The 22,388-nt window shown below is 42.0% G+C and overlaps 2 protein-coding genes across 2 annotated transcripts in view; one reads left to right on the top strand and one right to left on the bottom strand.

Moving 5' to 3' along the window:
* pfas (phosphoribosylformylglycinamidine synthase) overlaps window positions 1-13,009 on the top strand; it is a 25,034-nt gene extending 12,025 nt beyond the window's left edge. Inside the window, exons 10-28 of the mRNA XM_015398326.1 lie at window positions 2,870-3,007; window positions 3,149-3,277; window positions 3,367-3,440; window positions 3,522-3,678; window positions 3,756-3,817; window positions 4,392-4,553; window positions 4,623-4,859; window positions 4,946-5,176; window positions 5,279-5,459; window positions 7,868-7,951; window positions 8,032-8,187; window positions 8,461-8,580; window positions 9,141-9,286; window positions 9,359-9,566; window positions 11,289-11,380; window positions 11,455-11,569; window positions 11,652-11,801; window positions 12,164-12,304; window positions 12,494-13,009. Coding sequence (XP_015253812.1) covers window positions 2,870-3,007; window positions 3,149-3,277; window positions 3,367-3,440; window positions 3,522-3,678; window positions 3,756-3,817; window positions 4,392-4,553; window positions 4,623-4,859; window positions 4,946-5,176; window positions 5,279-5,459; window positions 7,868-7,951; window positions 8,032-8,187; window positions 8,461-8,580; window positions 9,141-9,286; window positions 9,359-9,566; window positions 11,289-11,380; window positions 11,455-11,569; window positions 11,652-11,801; window positions 12,164-12,304; window positions 12,494-12,804 — 2,894 coding nt within the window. The 3' untranslated portion in view covers window positions 12,805-13,009. The remainder of the gene's footprint in view (window positions 1-2,869; window positions 3,008-3,148; window positions 3,278-3,366; window positions 3,441-3,521; window positions 3,679-3,755; window positions 3,818-4,391; window positions 4,554-4,622; window positions 4,860-4,945; window positions 5,177-5,278; window positions 5,460-7,867; window positions 7,952-8,031; window positions 8,188-8,460; window positions 8,581-9,140; window positions 9,287-9,358; window positions 9,567-11,288; window positions 11,381-11,454; window positions 11,570-11,651; window positions 11,802-12,163; window positions 12,305-12,493) is intronic.
* Window positions 13,010-13,169: 160 nt separating this feature from the next.
* Window positions 13,170-18,859, bottom strand: LOC107099971 (E3 ubiquitin-protein ligase RNF170-like). The gene is made up of 7 exons (XM_015398311.1): window positions 18,853-18,859; window positions 17,610-17,676; window positions 16,994-17,102; window positions 16,553-16,661; window positions 15,219-15,292; window positions 15,018-15,128; window positions 13,170-13,768 (listed from the first exon to the last, which is right to left on the bottom strand). The coding sequence occupies exons 1-7, from the start codon at window positions 18,857-18,859 to the stop codon at window positions 13,427-13,429; spliced, it is 819 nt and encodes a 272-aa protein (XP_015253797.1). The 3' UTR covers window positions 13,170-13,426.
* Window positions 18,860-22,388: the final 3,529 nt, after the last annotated feature.

The following is a 22,388-nucleotide window of genomic DNA, read 5'->3' as shown; positions in this document are numbered from 1 at the left end:
CAAGAGAAAGCCTGAAGCTGGTCAATAAGGTCTGTAAATCATTTCTAAAGGCCGCCGGCTCCGTTCAGCATGCCAGCCTGTTCCAGTAGATCCTAAGCTGAAGGAGGAAGAGCTGTTCAATTCAAGCAAACTTCATTTTTGATGATCCTCCCACATTATAACGTTTATGTATTTAATGCATTTTTCTTTGCTGGTGTAACGTAATTAAGCGGTATATACTGTATGATGGTCCCATATGTGTGGACGTCATGTTGAGGTAATGGTGGAACGAATCGGTTTCTCAGAGCAGGTCTGATGACTGTTTCTCTTTCTTGTCACCGAGAAAACTCTGTTAAACAAAAGGTTTAATGCAGCAAATGTCAGGAATTGGATTGAAGTTTGTCAGCCATTTTTCTTTTTTAACTGAAGCGCATTCCTGCTTTGGCCAGAAAAGGCTTTGCTTTGTCTCCGTCTAACATGTGAAGCTCAAACTAAACTACACTAAGCTGCAACGCTGCCTGCTGTGACAGTCCAATGTCAGAGATGAGTGTTTGCATTAACCTGCCAGCCCAAACCATTGCACCCCCACTGCCATGCTTGACTTAATGCTAATTTTAGTTCTTTTATTCCAGACATGGATCTTTTATCATGACTTGGATCTTATCTGTTCAGAGGACAGAAGCTCCTAGTGCATTTAGATCAGGGGTCACCAACCTTTTTAGGGCTGAGGGCTACTTCATGGCTACCGAGTCATAGGAAGGGCTACCAACACTGACCTATGAGCTGGAGGGATCAGTGTTCACCTACAGTAAATCTCATCCATAAAAACTCATTTTTATTCTCATTTTATTCTTTTATTCATTTCTAATTTTCTTTTTAATATTGTCATTTTGAAACCACTGAAATAGGATGAAATAGTTAACATGATGAAATAATACATAAATGATTAAAAAGTACAGCAACAGAAAAAAATAAAATAAATTAAACTTAACCCACTGAGTGAGTTCTTCTGTTTTCAGAAGACGAAGAGGGACCCCCATGTGGTCCTTGAGGGCCTCTTGGTGCCCGCGGGCACCGCGTTGGTGACCCCTGATTTAAATGCAACTTTACAGACCTAAGAAATGATGAAATATTCATTTTAGTCTCAGTTTTGAGTCTCTTTCCAAATTCTCTGAGGACTTCTTAAGTCTGGAGTAGATCTACACTGCAAAAACAATCTAAAAATTGGTAAAACTTTCTTAAATTAAGTGTATTTACCCTTAATTTAAGCAAGTAAATTAGATGATTTGCCAATGGAATGAGTATTTTAGATCATGTGCACTAGAAATAAGACAATGCAATTGTTTTTTCTTATTTCAAATGTAATTTGCTATTGGCAAAGTGTCTCGCTTACCCCCTTAATTCATGAAAAAATGCACATATTTAAAAAAAAAAAAATGGTTTATTGAGATTAAAATTTTTTTTGCTGTGTGTTGAGGCCTAAATACATAAGTTGTGTAAATTTTTTTAATCTCCAATCCGATTTTTTTCCGTGTCACGCTGATTGCACAAAGAGAGGTTCTGACTAGGCAGCGTAGGCAGATCTTTGCAGAATTGTTTCACATCTGTCTCTGTTCTATACACAAATTGAAATAGTTTCCCACATTTGACTTGTCTATGAAAATTTCTAAAAAAAAAAAAAAAAACACAGTTAAAAAATGGAGTTCTAGATAAGTTATTTTCCCTAAAATAAGTGCATTTATTCTTAGATTGAGGAGGTAAAAAAGATATTTTGCCAATGGAACAAGTTAATTTACATTTAAAATAAGAAAAACACAGTTGCATTGTCTTATTTCACATGCATTTTATCTAAATGTCTGCTTTTAACTGTAAAAATACTCATTCCATTGGCAAATCAAATCATTTACTCACTCAAATTAAGAGTAAATACACTTAATTTAAGAAATTTTAGCTTATTTTTCGATCGTTTTTGCAGTGCACAAAAGCGCAGCTATAAAGCAAAGCTTAACAAATCTGTACAACATCTCTAAGCAGAACAGATCATTTTCATGTGTTAAAAAAAATGGGCTCTATGCACAGCTCCACTATTTCCTGAATTTAAAGCAGCTCCTTTGTTTCCTGTCTTTCATGATTGGATGCACTGATTAATCCAGGTGTGTATGACCTAAGTAACTGGCCAGAAACACCTGGATTAATCAGTTCGTCCAGTAATGAAAGACAGGAAACAAAGGAGCTGCTTTAAATTCAGGAAGTAGTGGAGCTGTGCATAGAGCCCATTAGATCTACATCTAAAGAAAGAAAAACCATAAAGAGTTGAGAGAGATGCGCTGCGCTTAGTTCTGTCTGACCATCGTTATTTTGGTTTCTGTGATGCTCAAAGAGGATCACTACTTTATCAGTTTTCTGTCCTCCTGAACTCCTATCATGGGGAAACTTTTATATTTCTTAATGTTTCATTTATTGCTTTTGCACCAGTCTGTCCTGCTTACTATATACTTGTACTTTGTGCTTTACCCCCAAAGCCGATGTGTTTTACTTTGTAACTGCGTCTCTTCCTGTCAGACCCTTGAAATTGCAGCTGAATTGCTGCGTAGTCCGACTAAAATAGACCCGGGCTGTATCTCAGTCGGACCTATACAGCCCCCTTTGCATTAAATCCTGACAGGTGTGATCATCCCCATTGACATTTAGTGAGCGCTAAACGCCACGGCCTTGTCAGACATGATTTTCTGTTGCATTCGGTGTGTTCTGGCCTTTAGGCTGCATGTCATTAAAGACAACGTTGAATTTGTGCATAATAGAGCATCTGTAGGAGCATTTAAGCACGATCAGTGGAAAGATGGTCATAAACTCAAACAGACATGACTTTTCTCTCTGTCTTCCCCTGCAGGGTACAGCCTCCCCTGGGAGCAGGAAGGAGCGGGCTGGGAGTATCCGTCCAGCTTTGCCCCCCCACTGCAGGTGGCCATCGAGGCCAGCGATGGCGCTTCAGACTACGGCAACAAGTTTGGGGAACCCGTCCTCTCGGGTGAGGAAATTCAACGTCAACACGTCACTGCTGGATTTAGTCAGAGGCAGTAAAGTTAGATTTTAGTTGCTGTGGTTTAATATCTGCTCAGAGGAAGTTGGAACATTGGATCACTGTAATTATATAGTCTTGTTCCTCTAGGCTTTGCCCGTTCCTTTGGGATGCGGTTGGCTAACGGCGAGCGACGGGAGTGGATTAAGCCCATCATGTTCAGCGGCGGCCTTGGCTCGATCGAAGACGCCTATGTGAAGAAAGAAGAGGCAGAAGCTGGTGCTGTGTAACGGCCTGTTGCAGTAATCAATTCTGCTGCTATCTTTGCTCATCGATCGATGACTCTCTGTCCGGCTGTTTGCTATCAGGGATGGAGGTGGTAAAGATCGGCGGGCCGGTGTATCGGATCGGCGTGGGAGGAGGAGCAGCCTCTTCTGTTCAGGTGTGAACCCCCGAAAATCCATACAAGGCGCTAATTAACTTTGTTTTTGGCATTTGTTATAAGGCGTCCTATTTATCGTAGGTTCAAGGAGATAACTGCAGTGAGAGGGATCTGGGAGCAGTTCAGAGAGGAGATGCTGAGATGGAGCAGAAGATGAACCGCGCTCTGAGGGCCTGTCTGGAACGAAGCACCGGGAACCCCATCTGCAGCATCCACGACCAGGGAGCCGGAGGGAACGGTGCTAGCCTCTAGACTTTGATGCACAGCATGTTTGTTAAACCTAAGAATTGGGGTCTGACGAGTTTTCATCTTCAGGTAACGTTCTGAAGGAGCTCAGTGAGCCAGCGGGCGCCGTGATCTACTGCAGCAAGTTTAAGGTAATCAATGCAGAGGAAAAAAACACACTAAACCCTTTTTCCTCAGATTTGCACACAAATAAATTCATCTTGAATTAGAGACACACCAGAAATCATCCATTCTGTCCAGGTGGGACCCTCTCTGATCAGGGAATAAACTGTGCCGGGTTGTCATGGCAACGTTCACTTTGGATATCAGTGGGATGTTTGTGAGGCATAGAGGCTTAAGAACCTTTTTTAAAAGTTAAACATTTGTTTATCTGCAGCTTTTCTAGGCTGAGGAGAAGAACAAGAGCTGAAGCAGATAACAGGAAGGCCCATCATATATTTAGCAGTTACACATATTAAATCAAGTACCAGGCTGTATGTATAAACTTTGGTAATTAAACCATAACAATTAAACATTAAATGCATTAAAAATAGGAACAGTTATGGCCGCTCTGCACTCGGCGTCCTGACTGCTTCATCTGAACCTTCCTATCAGAGCTCCTCTGGGCTTCACAGCGCAGAGGATTCTGGGTATGCTGCCAAAGACATTTTTAGCTGTTTATTTGATTCTGTCTTTTTCCTCCTTGTCCAATGTATCTGTGTGCAGAAAGGCGACCCCACGCTGAGTGTTTTGGAGCTGTGGGGGGCAGAGTATCAGGAGAGCAACGCTCTTCTGCTGCGTCCGTCTGACAAGTCTTACCTGGAGAGGGTTTGTCAGCGGGAAAAGTGTCCTGTTGACTTTGTGGGACACATCACAGGCGATGGAAAGGTGTGTTTTATAAATCTTTGTCCGTTGCAGATTACAGTTGTGTGTTAATCTTCATGTGTTCTTACCCAGATTGTGCTGGTGGATGATGAGGGAGGCAGCGGCCAACAGGCAGACGCTGTCCGGCATCCTGTCGACCTGCAGCTGGAGTGGGTTCTGGGCAAGATGCCACAAAAAGAGTTTAAGATGGAGCGTCTGGCTCCCACCCATAAGCCCCTGACTCTTCCTCCTAAGCTGACGGTCAGAGACGCTCTGCAGCGGGTTCTACGTCTGCCTGCTGTGGCCTCCAAACGCTACCTCACCAACAAGGTGACCTCCTGCATCCAGTAGCTCAGTTCTTTGATTTTCTGGTGGTTAGTGTGCAGTTATTGTGACTCTGCTCCCTCCATCGTCAGGTGGATCGCTCTGTGACTGGGCTGGTTGCCCAGCAACAGTGCGTCGGCCCTCTTCACACTCCGCTTGCCGACGTGGCCGTCGTCGCTCTGTCGCCGTTCAGCCTGGAGGGAGCGGCCACGGCCATCGGGGAGCAGCCAGTGAAAGGTCTGGTCTGTCCTGCGGCGGGGGCCAGGATGGCTGTAGGAGAGGCTCTGACCAACCTGGTGTTCGCCAGAGTCACGGCTCTGAAGGTCAACTTCCCTACGAAAGCAACAGAAACGTGTCACGAGCTTCGAGAAAAGAACAAACGCTGTAATCCTACCTCTGAAGAAAACGTTTCCTGTTCATTTCAGGACGTGAAGTGCAGTGGGAACTGGATGTGGGCTGCCAAGCTGCCGGGTGAGGGGGCCTCTCTGTGGGAGGCCTGCAAAGCGATGTGTGAGGTCATGGGCCAGCTGGGGGTGGCCATCGACGGGGGCAAGGACTCCCTGAGCATGGCAGCTAGAGTGGGGACGGAGACCGTCAAAGCTCCAGGTACTTTCACCTCCTGTTATTAATAGATAATAATAAATTCTTACTTTTTTCATCTAGTGGGGGAATAATAATGAACACAGTCAGATAAACACAAATCACATGAACATTTTGCCAAAAGAAACAAAAAAATCGCCATCAGAGCCGGCGGTCCTTCACACACGGCTATGCTGAGAGGAAAACTGCAGACGGGCTGCGGTTAGCCACGCTTACCGTTAGACTCTGAGGTCCGCTGGTTGCCACAGTCCTCAACATCTGAACTTTTTTTTAAATGACCCACTAAATGAGTAAATGTGCAACATAGTGACGCTTTAAAGTATAATGTTCTCGCCTCAAATGATCTTAAAATCTACTTTTATTGAACAACGGCGACAGAAAAGAGAACTTTTAACTTAATACTCTGAGCTCTGTGAGCGCTAACCTGGAAGCTGCTGCTGCTGCAGTGCATGCTGGGACAGCTCGAGAACGGACAAGTCTGCTCTGATGCATGCTGGGTAAAGAGGGAGGGGCGAGAACAACATCCGGGGACTTTGTCCTTTCTCTGTCTTTTTGTTCTTGTGAATTAGAACAGTACTAGTGCTGAGGCTGATGACGCTTTTCGAGCACACGAGAAAGCACATTTACACCGATTGTGAAACGGCCACAGTCTATTACCCGTCTGTTTATAGTTTAATTGACCTCAGCCTCAGATGGGAGACATGCTGATGGAGAAAATGTCCAAAAATGGTTTTAATCGTATCTCAAAAGGAGGTTCAGTGGCTTCAGCTAACTGTCAGTCTGGTTCTTATGGAGGTTTCTTGCTGTTAAAAGGGAGATTTAACTCCTGTAAGGGATTGCTGCAGAGTCAGCAATGCAATGTCAGCAATACCTCAAGATTCAACATCATCCATCACTGCTCCGCTCACGCATTTCCTGCATCCAGCACTTGCGCAGTCCTGTTAGTCAGTCAGTGTACTTATATAGCGCCTTTTTCCAAGTCAGGAGACTTGACCAAAGCGCTTTACACTACATTCAGTCATTCAGCCATTCACGCACACACTGATGGTGGCAAGCTACATTGTAGCCACAGCTGCCCTGGGGCTCACTGACAGAAGCGAGGCTACCGTACACTGGTGCCACCACCATCAGTAGAGGTGAAGTGTCTTGCCCAAGGACACAACGACACTGAAAGTCAGAGCCGGGCGATTTCAGGGGAAACTCCTACATCCGACGGCACTGTCGCCCCTAAGAACTGTTCCACATCCACCGCTGCTCCTCCGAACGTCACCGTCCACAAACACCTTCACCGTCAAAATACGGAGCAAAGCTCTTTTCTGCTCCACTCCGATCTGTTGGAAGACCAGGTGGTCAAGATCCACAATCGCACCAAACAGGAAAAAGAACGTCGCAAAGATCCAGTTTGTCAAAGTAAAATATGGTAATCACCACTCAGTAACTACAAATTAGAGCAAAGAAGGCAGACGATTGGTCATCCAGCGAACCAGGAAGTAGATTAATCATCTCAATCAAAATATAATTTAAAAAATCCATCAAATCTTGTCAAAGAGCGCATCTCACAACTTTAAAAGAAACTTCTTATCGTAGGAATGGATGAAAAGATTCTGAGTTTGGAAGTAAAGAACAAACCAATTTTGTATTACCCTAGTAATCCTTAATTCAAGGACTCATGACGAAAAGAAAATGTTCGGGGAAACTGCATGTGTGATGGATGCTGATTGTGATATTTAATGTCATATTAAATTAAGCTTTCATTACCTTGTATTGTTTTCCTTTGAATAACAAATGATAATATCACGAATGCTCTCCTCAAGCTCCAAGGAACTCAGAGCGGAGCAAGAGAGGAGGAACAGCGGAGGCTGTAGGCTTTGCTTTGCGCAGGCGGTCTGGAAAGCATCGGGGGGGCAGGGGTTGGGGGTCGGTGAAGAGGATGTGGGATTTGGGGTTGGATAGAAAACTGAACCAATCTGATGTATAATGCGATTGAATTGTCTCTGTAAAGTGCCTTTAGATGACATGTTGTGAATTGGTGATATAGAAAGTAACTAAATTAAGTTGAATTTAACTTTAAACAGTTTCTAAAAGTCATTTAGTCATTTCTTTGCAGAAAAAGTATAAAAGCCCAAAACATAAAATATTGGATGTGTATCAGCCTCTCTTAACCGTTTTAAACCAAGCTATTAGAAGTCTTGTGCTGCTAAAAAATATCTGGCCCCTGTATGATTAAAAAATCTCCATCGTGGCTTTTCTTCTAAACTACATGTCCAAACACAGATTCCACCTGAGACCTGCTGTTTGATTCCAGCATAAAATTTATATAAAAAAGACCCAGAAACCCACCTGTCCTTTTTCTGCTGCATGCATGTTTTCATCTGCATGTGTTCGGGAGTTTAATAGGATTTCGTCTCTCTCAGGTGCTCTGGTTATTTCTGCGTATGCTGTTTGCCCTGACATCACTGCCACGGTGACGCCAGATCTTCAGGATCCAGATGATAAAGGTTAGATACGCTGATGGTAAGAGAGGGAGGATCTAGAACAGAATTCACATTGTGCCGTTTCTGTGTTTTTCTCCCTCCAGGAGTGTTGTTATGGGTTCCTATCAGTCCAGGTCACCGCCGCCTCGGTGGCTCCGCCCTGGCTCAGTGCTACAGCCAGCTGGGAGACCGCTCTCCTGACCTGGATCATCCTGAATACCTGATCGCCTGTTTCAACACCACCCAGAAGCTCCTGGAGGGTCAGTTTGCTGACGGATAAAATGCAACCCTTTAATCACCCAAAGGAAAACATTGAATATTTTCAGTTAAATTAATTTGGTTAGGTCTTCAATAATAGTATTTTTTTCCTTCATTTCCTAGAATTTTAGCAGGACCAAACTGCCCCCTGCTGGTTAGAATCAGTATCTCAGTAGAGAGTAATCTATTGTGATCTCAAAGGCACCTAAAAGGCATTTTTGTTGTTTTATTGCAATCCCAGTTGTCTAAATATAAGTTAATCTCTCTGTGCTCAGATGGTCTAATCAGCGCAGGACATGACATCAGCGATGGAGGCCTCATTTCCTGCCTGTTGGAGATGGCGTTTGCTGGAAACCGTGGCCTCGACGTTGAGCTTTCTTCAGAAGGATCCGGAGGTCTGCATCTCACTGATCTGTCCACCAAGCATTCAGCCTCTTCCCATCCTTCGTCTGCTTCCACCTGCTTCCTTTCACCATTCGCTCCACATTTTTACTGCAGGATCCATAGAAACTGAAGCACAAGCTTCCAAATTCTAGAAACCCAGGTGCTCTTTGTCTCCTAACAGGTTAAAAAACTTTGGTCTTTTATCAAATAAAACAGTTAATCAATTTCTCCGATGTACTTTTTAAGATTTGGATCAAATACTGTTTATTTGAGCTGCTTCTTTTCTATTTAGCTGTTTTCTCTCCAGAAATCCTCACAGGTTAACAAAACGTCCATCATAACGGTTCTTCACAGGCAAAGAAAATTGATCAGGTTTTATCAGATGTACATAAGGATCCTTGCTTTATTACTTCACAAAAAATTGACACGTTTATTTTTATAACTCCATATAACTTCCTGCAGAAATTGTCAAAATGTTGAGACGCCTTTTTAAGACTGAGTTTCTTTACAAGGATCTTATTTAGATATTGGATCAGACTGGTGGGCCTTCATTGTCTCTTTATATGTGCAGTGATGGAGCTGCTGTTCAGCGAGGAGCTGGGTTTGGTTCTGGAGGTCTGTCAGACCCACCTAGAGGCTGTCAGTCAGAGATACAGGGACGGAGGCCTGCAGTGCCATCACATCGGAAGAACCTGCGGCTTTGGTCCTGATGCTAAGGTGACACATTTTATTTTTAGCGCAGACCGCGCTCAGACCGTTTGCTGATTCTCCTCCCCTGTCGCCTGCCAGGTCCGAGTCCAGGTGGACGGACAGGAGGTCCTTTATGAGGCCCTGCCTGAACTCAGAGCAGCCTGGGAGGAAACCAGCTTCCAGCTGGAGCGCCTTCAAGCTGACGAGCTGTGTGTGAAGCAGGAGGAGGAGGGGCTTTCTAAGAGGACGCAACCGTACTTTAAACTGACCTTTGACCCCTCTGAAACTCCAAACATGAAGCAGCTCAGTAAGGAAGTATAACTGGCTCTAGTGTTAGCGATTATTGGAAATGTTTATATGCTTTGAATTTGACACATTTTGATCACACATTTACCCATTTTCTGTGGATCTTCAGTGACAGACTGACAGAGTATAGCTCATCATTTTGATAAGGAAGAGAAACCGGAACCATGAATAAATGTATATATAAAGATATGTGCTAAACATCCGTAACTAACATATGCCAGCTAATAAAGTAAAGACCATCCATCCATCCTTCCATCCATCACTTTAAATCAGACCAGCCAACCTGCTCCTCCTCCGTCACGTGAAAGAAACTCCCAAATATCCTCTTGTCTAATTTCGTTCTTCATCTCAAAAGTTTTTAAGACGGTTTGCTTCTTGCGACTCTTATGCTACGTTCACAACTAAAGCGCCTGCTGCTTCGTTTTTTTGGTGCTTGTACACGTTAAGGTCAGACGCACCATAAGAGCGTCCAGTAAACTGTTCTGATGCTTCTGCTGCTCCTGTGATCAATGGCAGAGAGCGGCTTTGCTATATTTGCTGTTATAAGTGGATAAAAAGTAGTTTTAATATATTTTTACATGTTAAAATCCACCTGAAACATCTTCTGTAAAATAATTTTTTGCTGTCAGACCCCCACATACCAGTGGTGCGCTGTCTCTGGGAATCCCCAGCAGCAGCTGCCTCAGGCCCGGGTGCTTCTTGAGGGTTTTCCTCTACTGCTGCTGGAAGCAGTTATGTGGTTCAAACTGCAGACACCAGGATAATAAAAGCAAACATATTCTGCCTGCAGGTTTCTACATTTTAAGTTAATTAAGGAGTTGTTAAACTGTTTCAGAGGAGTGATCACAGCGCTCTGCATCAGCAGAGCTGTGTCTGTCTCCCTGCCAGCTCTCAGCTCCTCTGATTGGTTGATGTGGCGCGTCGAGCAGCAAAAGTTCAATTTTTTAAACTTCTGCGGCTTGTGAAGAGTGTCACATGCTTCAGAAGCTCATGAGGCGCTGCTCTACACGCGCTGCAGCACCTCCTGATGCGCCTTGATGCGCGTCAGCCATAGACTTTGAATGTAAACCTGCCTCTTCTGCGGTTTAAAGCGTTAGGTCAGCATGCAGGACTATCGATAGATAATCCTATCCCCAAAACCTAAAGATGCTCCACTACTCCTTTAGGCTGTACCTATTAGTATAGTTAAATCTTAAACTTCTTAACATCCACCTCATTTTGGGTAATCCTCGCCTATTTTGCATACCCAAATGGAAAAGCAAGTAACTTAGTAACTGTAAGCCCAAATTACATGTGAAATACGTTATTTGAAAGCGAACACCCTCTAGTTTCCTAATATATAAATTAAAATTGGGTGACTAGAACACAGACCAACCTGCATCAGTTTATGACTCGTTGTTTTTTTTTTATTCTCGGAAACGATAGGTCTTTTTTAAACAGTAGTAATAAAGACATTCTTGAGAAAAGGCACGTTTTATTGTATTATATTTGTTCTACATCAAGTCATCCACAAATGCAGAAAATTTCAGACCTCTAGCTCCAACAGTTGCAGAGCTGTTAGGTTTAGAACTTTTGGTGTCAGCTTGGAGCTGTGGGCAATGGCTCCCCCTGCTGGTAAAGATTTTACCGGTGGAATTTTATGCATTCTGAGTTATTACCCCCCACCTAAGGTTTTAAGAGGTTAAATCCAGCTTACTGAGTCGGCTCTCTTATCGTCCTACAGCTGCAGCTCAGCCACGAGTTGCTGTGATAAGAGAGGAAGGCAGCAACGGAGACCGAGAGATGTCCGTCTCTCTGTACATGGCAGGCTTTGAGGTCAGCAACGACACCTTCAGCATCGGAGCTGCTGTCAGAGAATCAGTTCTTATTTTAACCTGTAACCTCTGCAGGTTTGGGATGTCACCATGCAGGACCTCTGCTCCGCCTCCTTAACCCTCCAGCCCTTCAAGGCGGTCGTGTTTGTGGGAGGATTCAGCTACGCAGATGTGCTGGGGTCAGCTAAGGGTAAAGCATCCTAACACCTGATCACAGAGGGTGTTCAGGCGCAGGGTTCCTCCGTGTGTAACGTTCCACCTCTTTCCTTAAGGTTGGGCTGCAACCGTTGCCTTCAACCCAAAGGCAAAAGCAGAATTTGATCACTTCCAGCAGAGGGAAGACACTGTGAGTCTGGGAGTTTGCAATGGCTGCCAGCTGCTGGCCCTGCTGGGCTGGGTGGGAGAGGGAGAGGACGGAAAAGGTGAGATTAAAGGGCAATAAATAAGTTCTTACATTATTGGATTAATAGATGTCTCTTTACAGGACAAAGTTTCTACTACAAATGTATACAAGTTTACATTCATTTTGGTTCAAATAAATAAGCAAAGATTATTTTAAGTAAGGCAGGTTTTTTATTTGAAAAGATTAATTAAATTAATTTAATTGAACTTTATTGATCTTAAATTGGTAAAATCCACCTCTGCATATATACTATATATACGCCTCGGGAGCAGTGGGCTGCCCTCGTAGGACGCCTGGGGAGCAGTGGGGGGGTTAAAGGTTATGTTCAGAGACCCAGAGTGCCGAAAAAAAATCTTTTCTCCCTTTTTCTTTTCTTTTGAGACTCTGAAGTGGTTCTGACTCACAATCGTTCCGGGAGGTTTGAGTCTCGCTTCGTCAGCGTTGGGATCCAGAAGTCCCCGTCCATCTGGCTGAGAGGCATGGAGGGTTCTGCTCTGGGGGTGTGGGTTGCACACGGAGAAGGTAAAAGTCCAAACTACTTCAGATCTGTTTGGGTCACGCAGCAGTGAGTAAATGATAAAGTTTGAACGGTTGAACTTCCTCAGTAGCTTTATGAACAGCTCTGTAAAGACAGCAGGGATCTGTGTGGCTGAGTAGAATCTGCCGCTGTGTTTGTCATTAATCTGCTCCAATCCTCTTCCTGTCCTGCAGGTCTGATGTCCTTCCGTAGCTCTCAGGTCCAGGACCTGATCACCTCTTCTGGGCTCGCCCCTCTCCGTTACCTTGACGACGAGGGCTGTCCCACCGAGGAGTACCCTCTAAACCCTAACGGCTCCCCTCAGGGTATCGCGGGCCTGTGCTCCAGGGACGGGAGGCACCTGGCCATGATGCCCCACCCGGAGCGCTGCACCCTTGGCTGGCAGTGGCCCTGGGCTCCCAGGGGCCTCAGACTTTCGTTGACACCTTCCCCCTGGCTGCGAATGTTCAGGAATGCAGCCGCCTGGTGCAGCGGCACAGATTGACGCTGCAGCTTTAGCTCCCTGTTACATTTGTCTTTGTTTAACGTTGGAGACGGTTAACAATCCTGACAGAGATGTTTACGTGTTTTATTAAACTACCAAACACTAATCATGCTGAAATCATCAGCTACTTTGCTGTAACATTTCAAACTAAACCTGCTTATAAGTCTGTATGAAAAAATAATCTGTGATGGGAATAAAGATGAACACTATTAAACAATAAATATTCTTTATTTTCACCATAAAACAACTTCACAAGGTGTCACATATATACAGGGAAGGCATCACAGACAAGTTCCTGGATAAAAAAAAGTCATTTTCTGCAGATCAACACATTTCTTTCCTTTTGATTAGAAATGTTCATCCAGCAACTGAACATCAGCTTAGGAACTCGATGAGTTGTAACAAGAGCTGAACCAGCGTGCTGCGTTTGAACGCATCACGGTTACATAAGCTCTGTAAACACTTGGCAACAGTCCACAGTCTGAGGGGCTCAGACGGCGTCCCACTCCCACACTCTTAGCAAACAGCACTTATCAATATCCTCTCATCTGCTAATCCAAACAGGCGGAGAGTAAAAAGTCCATTTTCTAGCAGCTTATACTGACGGTGCATCAACATTAAACTACAGTGAGCTCCCCGTTACTTCCTGTGAGGTCGTCCTGTTTGGCGAGGGTCCCCCTTCTGGTGTGATTTGCTGATTAACATTAATGACGCAGAGGAGCAGCAGAAAGACCACCACCAGGTCATCCAGAACCCCCAACAGTCCGCAGAGAGAGGGGTCAGTTTCCAGCTGGCTCGATGGCGAAGCTGTAGGGTCCGCCTCAGGCGAGGAGATGGACACCACGGTCCCCACACAGCACAGGGCCACCCTGAACAGGAAGAGCCAGACCAGACCTCCCATGGTGCCCAGACCGCGGGTCAGTAACTGCAGGAGGAGAGGCGCATCGCAGAGGTAGTCGGTCACCTGGAAGGAACACGATAAAAGAGAGCAGGTCAGAATGGAGACATGGAGGGATTCAAACATCAGGCCTTCAAATACAGTCTGGATATCAAAGCATCACCTTTAACCTTTGACCTCTTATCTCAATACAACCACAGACCGAGGGGACAAAAGTATTCATGTTTATTACTAAAATAGAAGTATAAAACCTACTGTTTGAAAACATCAAGTTAAGATTTTTACTCAAAAGTATCAAAGTACCATTTTTAAAACTACTTCAAGTATAAAAGTAAAAGTAATGCAGGAAGAAATGTTAAGGACACTACCCTATTAAAGGAACATTTTTCTACCATTCTGGATGACAACTTCCTTATACTCAGTTTTCTTAGTTTTATAAATAATAAATTTAACTTTGCAACATATTGAAAAACTATTTCTTTTGATATGTGGTGAACAAGAAATTGGGGCAGCACCGAGTCCAACCACAAAGAAATAAATTGATTGGATGAAACTAATTATTTAATTTTTTAAAATACCAACAGAGTGGTTAGAGCAGAGCAGTTGGTCTCTAAAAACGTTGCTAGTACCTGGTTTGATCCCCACAGCCTGCACTGTGGGTCCCTGAGCAAGACCACACTGCTCCCGAACAATGGAGAGAGAGAGTGAATTTCCCTATTGTTAAATCAAATAAAACAATTGAGTCCATTTTTAAAATGTAAGAAGTAGAAAGTAGAGATAATTACAAAGAAATGTAAAGAAGAGGAAATAAATTGTCTCATTTATTGGTTTAACTTTTTTTGTTACAGATATATAAGACAAACTTAACCTCTGTTCTTGTCATGCCTGTTAGTAAAATGAAGACCAGCAGTTGGCTGTAAAATCCTCTGAATAAGGTCAACCTGTGTGCAGTTTAACCTCTAGCTGCTCTGTGAATGCCTCACAGGTTTGTTAGAGGACATTAGTGAGCAAGCAGCACCATCGTGTGAGAATGGAGCTCAGGATGTCAGTCTGGATGCTCCGTCCCTGCAGCTTAGTCTGTGCTTTCATCATCCCAGAACCCCATCATTCCCTAATGGCATAGGAAGAGGATCCCTGAGGCTATCATTACCTGCTATAAATGTTAACTTCAGCCTTTTTTTGTTTCACTTCTTTTGGATAAAGACATGTTCAACCCTTATCCCATTCCCAGCTCCAGTATATGAGAATATAATTCTCGTCAATCCTATCCAGGGTACCACTCTGCTGTGCTAAAGGAGTCTCTGTGATCACTGACCCTTCGTGGGGCTCCAGAATAGCGTTTGTTGTAGTCTGTGATTTCTCCCAGGACTTTCTTGGACTGCTGATCTGATCGACTCTCCTTAAACAGGTTGCACAGCACACTGACCTGAAAACATGACCAGTTTTTTTTTTTTAATAACACCTCCGATAGTCAAAAACACTCATGATTTGCAGTAAAGCTGTTTCATCAGTCTACCTTCTGTCTGCAGAGGGGACAGCTGACCGCGTCCAACCAGGAGCCATGTCTCCAGTAGGTAAGCAGGCAGTTGGCTGCAGAAACGAATGGAAAAAAAACAGTTTTTACTACATTTAATTAGATAAAAATACATCTTTAAAGGAAATGTGAAAAAGAGCAGATAATCAGTTCATCAATTAAGATTTCTTAACATTTATTAATAAGAGCGTTAACTGAAAAGGTTACTTAGTTGAGGGATAGCTGCAGGGCGTTGCACTGAAGGTGAGCATGTGTTTAGTAATCAGTAACAGAGTCAAGGTTAAACAGAAGTGGGTTTAGGTCATAAATACTATCACTATCTTAAAGGAATCGATATCCAAATATAGAAAGCAACGGATCGCTCAGCTGACATGACCTGAGAAACTTTGATAAGTAAAGCATGACTGGAGCCGAAGCTCTGGTTGAAGTTCACTCAGCAGAAGGCTGATCTCTCTCTCTAACCGAGGCTTTTTTAAGACTTAAAGTACCTTTTTTCTTTTGTTTGTTTGCTTTTTTTTGTACTTTTTTTGGTTCTTCAAGTAGATAAACTACAAATGTAAACTCTGTGCACTTTTCCACATCAATAAACCCCAATTAGGGCCTCTGTAGCTGCTGCACAGAGTCTAAATCACTCATTGACCAAATGATATACTGTACCTTACAAAGTATTCACACTTAATGAACTTTTTCACCTTTTGTCAGGTTAAAAAAATCCCACTTTAATGTTTCCATTTGGATTTAACTATGAAGTGATAAAAAAAGACATGTTTTTAATTATTTAAAGATCAACTCTCTGGTTCATTATGGTACTTCTGTTCCAACCTTAAACATCTAGAGACATTTTGCCCGTTCTGCTTTGATAAACAGTTGAAGCATAATCAGAATAAATGAAGAGCAGCTACAAACATTACCATTTGGAGCTGGACCTTGAATAAGCCAGCCTAACTCATAAATATGCTTTGATCTAAACCTTTCTGTCATAAATCTGACTTCATGCAGTAGATCTTTACCCGGCTGAGGGTCAACAAAACTTTAAGGATTGGCCTTCATGTAGAAGCTCAATTACTCTTCCTATAGACTTGGAGCAGCTTCCTTGTTCCTGCTTACAGATTGTCCTATTTGCCTTTTTTTCTTTTTCTGGCCACAGTATTAGATTTTTAGTTCTAAAGTTTAGAAAAACCAAAAAGAAATATCATTCATTGAAAGGAATCGAAATGTGAAGTTGTAATGTGAGAAGTGTAAAAATAATCAAAGGGTTTGTGTTAAGTAAACTCTGACAGAGGTGGGTCAGGTTGCGTGTTTTTGTGATCTCATACCACAGAATAAATGGCCACAGTTGGTCTGGACTGGGAATGTAGCCGTCTGCAGACACACGGGGCAGCTGCAGTCTCCCGTGCTCCTGGACGGACAGGCCTGCGTTGATTCCTGAAGGGAACCACATGGACAGAAAAACAAAAAAAGCATTAAATTAAGGATGTCATCTGGACAAGCTCGATTGATTTTCTCTTGAGACACAGCAAACACGTACGCAAAAACAATTTTAGAGATTTTGTGTTTGGTTAAGGATTAAGCTCACGTGAGGAACAGGGAGGATTGTAACAAACTTTGTTTGGCAACAACCCTCTGAAGCCGCTTACAACCCCTAATAAAGATTGTGTTTATTCTACAGTCGTACGATGGGTGGCGTGATGATAATCACGTACTAAAGAACCTGCAGAACGCAGGTGTAACTGCAACCATGTTACCATGACTCTCACCTTAAAGCAGCTTTCATGCATGATGAGCAGCTCTAGTGTGCAGGTCGATGCTGAGGATGACGCCGGGTGATTCTGACCCAATAAAGCTTCAGGGTGCAGATGATCCTGTCTGCAAAATGACATGATAACCAAGGTAAGTGCATCATAAATATAAGGTCATATCTCAGCCAGTGGGTAGATACTTACACACCACTTCTCACTTGAGTATGATAAGGCTGACTAAGATCAACACATCTCTGATTGTCTGAGATCAACACATCTCTGATTGTCGCTCACTCATACTGATGCTCTGAAAGCTGCAGTCTGACCCTTTACCTGCATGATCTAACATAAAAAACTAACACCTCCATTTAAATCATTATTGTATGTCCTTCATTTGACAATTGTAAAGCATTAAATTTAAGCTTTAAATGTTAAAATCTATTAAATAAATCAGAACTGACAGCAGTATGATAAAAACATCAGAAATAACTCCCAAAATAATTGAATTGGATTATATAAAACACGTCACCCCCAAAGATCAACTCTGAGCTTAAATTTCTCAAATAATAAATGAATGAATTAACTTTAGAAAGAGCAGCACTAAGACTTTTGTTTAGGAGGAAGTCCAACGTACCTGTGAGACAGAGGCAGGTCCTCTAAAGGCAGCAGCGGTTGGAAGGGAAAGGTTTGGTCTCGGTTTCCTAGCGGGAAGCAAAGTGTTGGCTGACAGCAATGCAGCAGAAAATAAATCCGTGTTGCTTGTTAATGATTACCTTCACCCTCCAGTATCAGCTGGAGTCCTTCTGCTTAAAGGGAGCGCTGCTAGAGTCTGATCAATAAGAGTGTAGAGCGACTATAGCAAAGAGGAGGTCTAATTTGAGTTGAAATCAAACTGTTATAATGAAGGTTCTTAGATAATCTTATTAAGGAATTAAAATGTGTACTTTCACTGTTTGAGTCATATGATCAAATGAGGTCAGTGTAAGTTTCCCTTCATGCTTTGTTTGGTGGTTGGGATCTGAATTAGCCAATCATTTACTTTACGTTTACTCTGCCAAAAACCCTCTTTACACAATATTTCTCTCACAATGAACTCCTGGTTGTTAAATCTATGAAACAGTATCCAAAACCAGAGACATTCAACTCACCTTAATTAGTTATCTTACATTTTATTATTTCGACATATTTTCTAACCTGGGAAAGATACAGACTGTGAACTTGCATTCAGAAAAGTTAATCTACCCTTTTATATCTTGTTATACAATTAACACATTTAAGATATCTAAATGCATTAAAAAAACTTTTTTCTTTAACACATCTTTTTTATTATCTGATAATTGGATTCAAAACTACAAGATTAATTGAAGAACTTGTTGCAGATCTTTTTTTTTCTGTTCAAATCACTTTGCTGTTCTTTTATATTTGTGTTAATAGGATGCAACAGCAAAATTTTCCTGAAATCTGAAAAAGAGAAATAAATTCTTCAGATTTTAAGTACAATTTAAAAGCAAAGGGACATTTAGAAATTTTTTATTTTAACTTTACTAAAAAAAAAACAAAAACAAAAAAAAAAACAGTTTTTTCTTCAAAAAGCTATTTTGTTCTGGACAGAATCCCAGCAGGTCAGACTTGAATAAAAATCAGACATTGCTTTTTGTTTATCTTTAATGTTATCAACTGAGATATGCTGAATCCATCAGATCCAGTGGACATTTTTGTGCCTTAAAGGCTTCATTGAAATTAATCTGTGCCTGAGTTAAAATCATTAGGAAGGCTGACATCTACAAAAACAACCAAAAAAAGCTTTTACAGTGTAGCACGTTAAAAGCAAAGCAGAGGTTTAGGATGGGATCTGAAGAGATGAAGAGAAAACTCACCTTCCATTATAGAAATACACCAACCAATGTTAGTTCTGTATGCTCAGCCAGACAGAGATAAAGGATGAAAGGTCAGAGGTCACTTCCATCAGGCCAACACCACACTTTTTTATCTCCTGGTTTATACTGAATTTCAGCAGGACAAAACCCCCCAAGTGCTCTACCCCCCAAAATTCAACTCCTATACAGGCCATCATTAGTCACTAAACCATTGTTTTTGCACCACATTATTTTAACTATACGTGTGAACAAATGAGCCCCTGTGGTGCTCCTGATACTGCAGCGGATGTCAGATGTCGGCATCAGAATTTTCTCAGAGAGCTTGACATTGAACCTGGATACAACAACCCCCACATAGTTCAGGAGAGCTGGCAATGCACAATTACCTTGATAAACATTTGCTCTGGCACTCCAGATCAAAGCTGGAGTCTGTTGGCTTTAGGCCATCTAAAAATAGTCTCTATCAGTCAGTGAGGGTCAGTGTCACAGAGTGGCAGAAATCAGCAGATAAAACATGAACGCTCACTGACAGACATTGAAAGCTGGCGCAGAGGGTGTGTCCCTCCAGGCTAAGTGGGCGATGTCCAGTCTTACATCACACTCTGGAAATTTCTGTTGATATAAGTCTGTCGGAAATCTCTTTAACGGCAAGAAACAGTTCTAAACATGTCAAACTAACATTAGATGGATGAAACCATGCAGGAGCTTTACTTATATTTCTTAATCTGGCAGACAGGCTGGATCTGCAGGTTTACTAGTGGTTCCTAGAATTTCTAAAAGTAGAATGGGAGGCAGATCTTTTAGTTCTCAGGCTCCTCTCCTGTGGAACCAACTACCAGTTTTAGTCCGTGAGGCAGACACCCTGTCTACTTTTAAGGCTAGGCTTAAAACTTTCCTTTTTGATAAAGATTATAGTTAGAGTGGCTCAGGTTATCCTGAGCTATCTCTATAGTTATGCTGCTATAGGCTTAGACTGCTGGAGGACATAGGGACCCCCATTTCATTATTCTGCTTCATTCTCTCTCTATTCTCCTATTCTGCAGAATCTGTTAGTTCAATCTCTAACGTTCTGCTCTCTCTGCTTTTCCTCAGAGTAGCTTTGCCTCGTCTATTCCTGTTTGGCTGTGACTCCATCCTGGAGAGAAACATTAGCTGTGCTGCTGCCATCAACACCTTTGTTTATAGATGTTGGAGCTTGGCCTGTTTTCCAGTGTAGTCCTGTTTCTCTGACCCTGACTAACTGGATGTGCTCTCTTCGTCCTCTGGCATGGGAGCTGCCTCAGAGCTCGTCTGCATGGCTGTGTGTTTCCTGGACGGGGCCGCCTTTTGCAGCTGCTTTTTGTGTCTCTGCTTCTGTCTCCTTGAACCCCAGTCGGCCTCAGCAGATGGCCGCTCACACTGAGCCTGTTCTGCTGGAGGTTTCTTCCTGTTAAAAGGGAGTTTTTCCTCTCCATTGTTGCTACAAGCATGCTTAGTGTGAGGGATTGCTGAAGAGTCAATGAGTTGATTGGTTTTCCTTAGATAGAAAACTTTGTATCAATTTGACTGTATGATCTGGTTGAACTGTAAAGTGCCATGAGATGACATGTGTTGTGAATTTGGCGCTATATAAATAAACTGAATTGAATTGAAAAATTGAATCTAGTGAGAACTTTAGACGTTGCCATTAAATTTCCTCCTTTCTGGAGCAACTGTCCTTTTTTTTTTCTATATATATGACCTTTTTATTTTATGGGAGAGTATTTGACAAAACTTGAATTTGCCCAATCCAAGCTGCACATTCTGATTTTTTGTTTCTGATTCTTATATCTTTCCCTAATTATTGTAACAGATGTGCTTAAATATGGGGAACTCCAGAATGGGAGCTGAAAAGCTCATTGCAGTGTCTGTTTTTCCTCCATTTGGGGATCTGGTTCAAAGCTGCTGTAGAATAAAGACTGCTTGAACATTGTTGGAGACTCTCTACTTATTACTCCGCCATTAGAATCAGAACCACTCGACCTCTGTGCAACTATCTGCAAAAGGTGTTGTAATGCAGGCTCCCACTTAGAACCTGCATTTTATCCTTTTGCACTTATCAAACCTTCAGTCTGTATATATTCTTAATTAGTTTTAGAAACACTGTTTTGATTCGCTTTAAATTGTTTGTTTTACAGTAAAATTAAAATTATTGAATTAATGTAAGTCTAAATAAAATGCAGTCATGTATCTTTAAATAGAAAGTTTTTGCCTGGCACTAAACATGGGATTAGAACAAGAAGTTTTAAAGGCAAAACTGTGCTATCCTATAACCATCTACTACTAAACGGATCAACATTCCTAAGGTTTTAGTTTACTAAACGTTAAACAATGGCCTAAACTGCTTTGTAGACTACTTTAGGTTAAAGTATTTAATGCCAGTAAAAAATTAAGGAAAGCCCTTTTTTGATGTAATAAATACATAAAAACTATTTGAGAAATATTGGAAATGAATAGGCTATAACTTATTTTGACTCATTTACTTTTTTTTTATATCAGATTTTCTTTTCAGCACTTATATATGTTTTCAAATGATTCTGAAAAGTTTGGTTTATTTAAATTTCCTTGGAGTTTTTAACCTCTACACACAGGTTACCATTGTGCTGTGAGTGGAGGCAGGGTAAAACGCTTTAATCGCTCTTTAAGAACAAGGGTGGATCTACGCTTCAAATTCTGCTTTCTGATTGGTCACTATGCGCCAAGGAGTTGTCAATCATATCTAAGCTTAGTCCTGATTGGTCAGATCCGGATCCCTGAAACATGCAAGCAACACTACACCGAGTAGTTTAGCAGCCGCGCCATTCATAGATTTTTTACGTAATTTCTTGGCGTAAATCGTGCTTGTTCGCTGCTGGACTACGTACCTTTCATCAGCAGTTTACCTTTGGCAGCAGGTGAGGTCAAATGCGGCGGAGCAGAGCGGAAGAGCTTCGTTGAAACAGGTGGAGGAAAGGATTTTACGTTTGCTTTTGTTCTCTTTTATTTCCTTTTTCTTACCAAAGGGGGGAACAAATGGAAAACAGTAAAACGGCGCTGGTGGAGAGCTTGATAATATGGGTGAGTTTATTTGGTCATGTTTATGTTAAGCTGAAAGGACAGCGGTTATTTTTAGTTACCTGTCTGTAGGTGGCTTAGGGGAGGAGGGGGGCTTCCTGAACAGCTGAGGGAAATAAATGAGATAAATTACTTGGCACGGATAATATTAGCCTCTGTGGTCGATAATTTCAAAGATTAGCTTTAGCTTTAAAGAAGCAGTTACCGTAGAGACAGTAGCAACACGAGAGCCAATCAGAACAGAGTCTGTAGGTGAGCTACTTGCTTTTTAGCACAGTTAGCATCCAGCATGTGTAAATACTTAGTTATGAAGGGCTACAACTGCAAACATCTAATAAATGCAATTATCATTAAATAAAACATATAACGCTAAATATAAATAATGGAACATTTTCTGTTTTATATATATATATATATATATATATATATATATATATATATATATATATATATATATATATATA

The sequence above is a fragment of the Cyprinodon variegatus genome, unplaced genomic scaffold (assembly GCF_000732505.1).
Source record: "Cyprinodon variegatus isolate N-32 unplaced genomic scaffold, C_variegatus-1.0 Scaffold926, whole genome shotgun sequence".
Classification (NCBI taxonomy): Eukaryota; Metazoa; Chordata; class Actinopteri; order Cyprinodontiformes; family Cyprinodontidae; genus Cyprinodon; species Cyprinodon variegatus.
Note: the sequence above shows the minus strand (reverse complement) of the source record. Positions and strands in the feature narration are given on the sequence as shown.

Coding starts and splice junctions, on each gene's coding strand:
- LOC107099971 (XM_015398311.1), bottom strand. Junction 16,662..16,993: donor TGCATGAAAGCTGCTTTAAG/GTGAGAGTCATG, acceptor GGTTCCCTTCAG/GAATCAACGCAGGCCTGTCC. Junction 15,129..15,218: donor GTCCCCTCTGCAGACAGAAG/GTAGACTGATGA, acceptor TCATGTTTTCAG/GTCAGTGTGCTGTGCAACCT.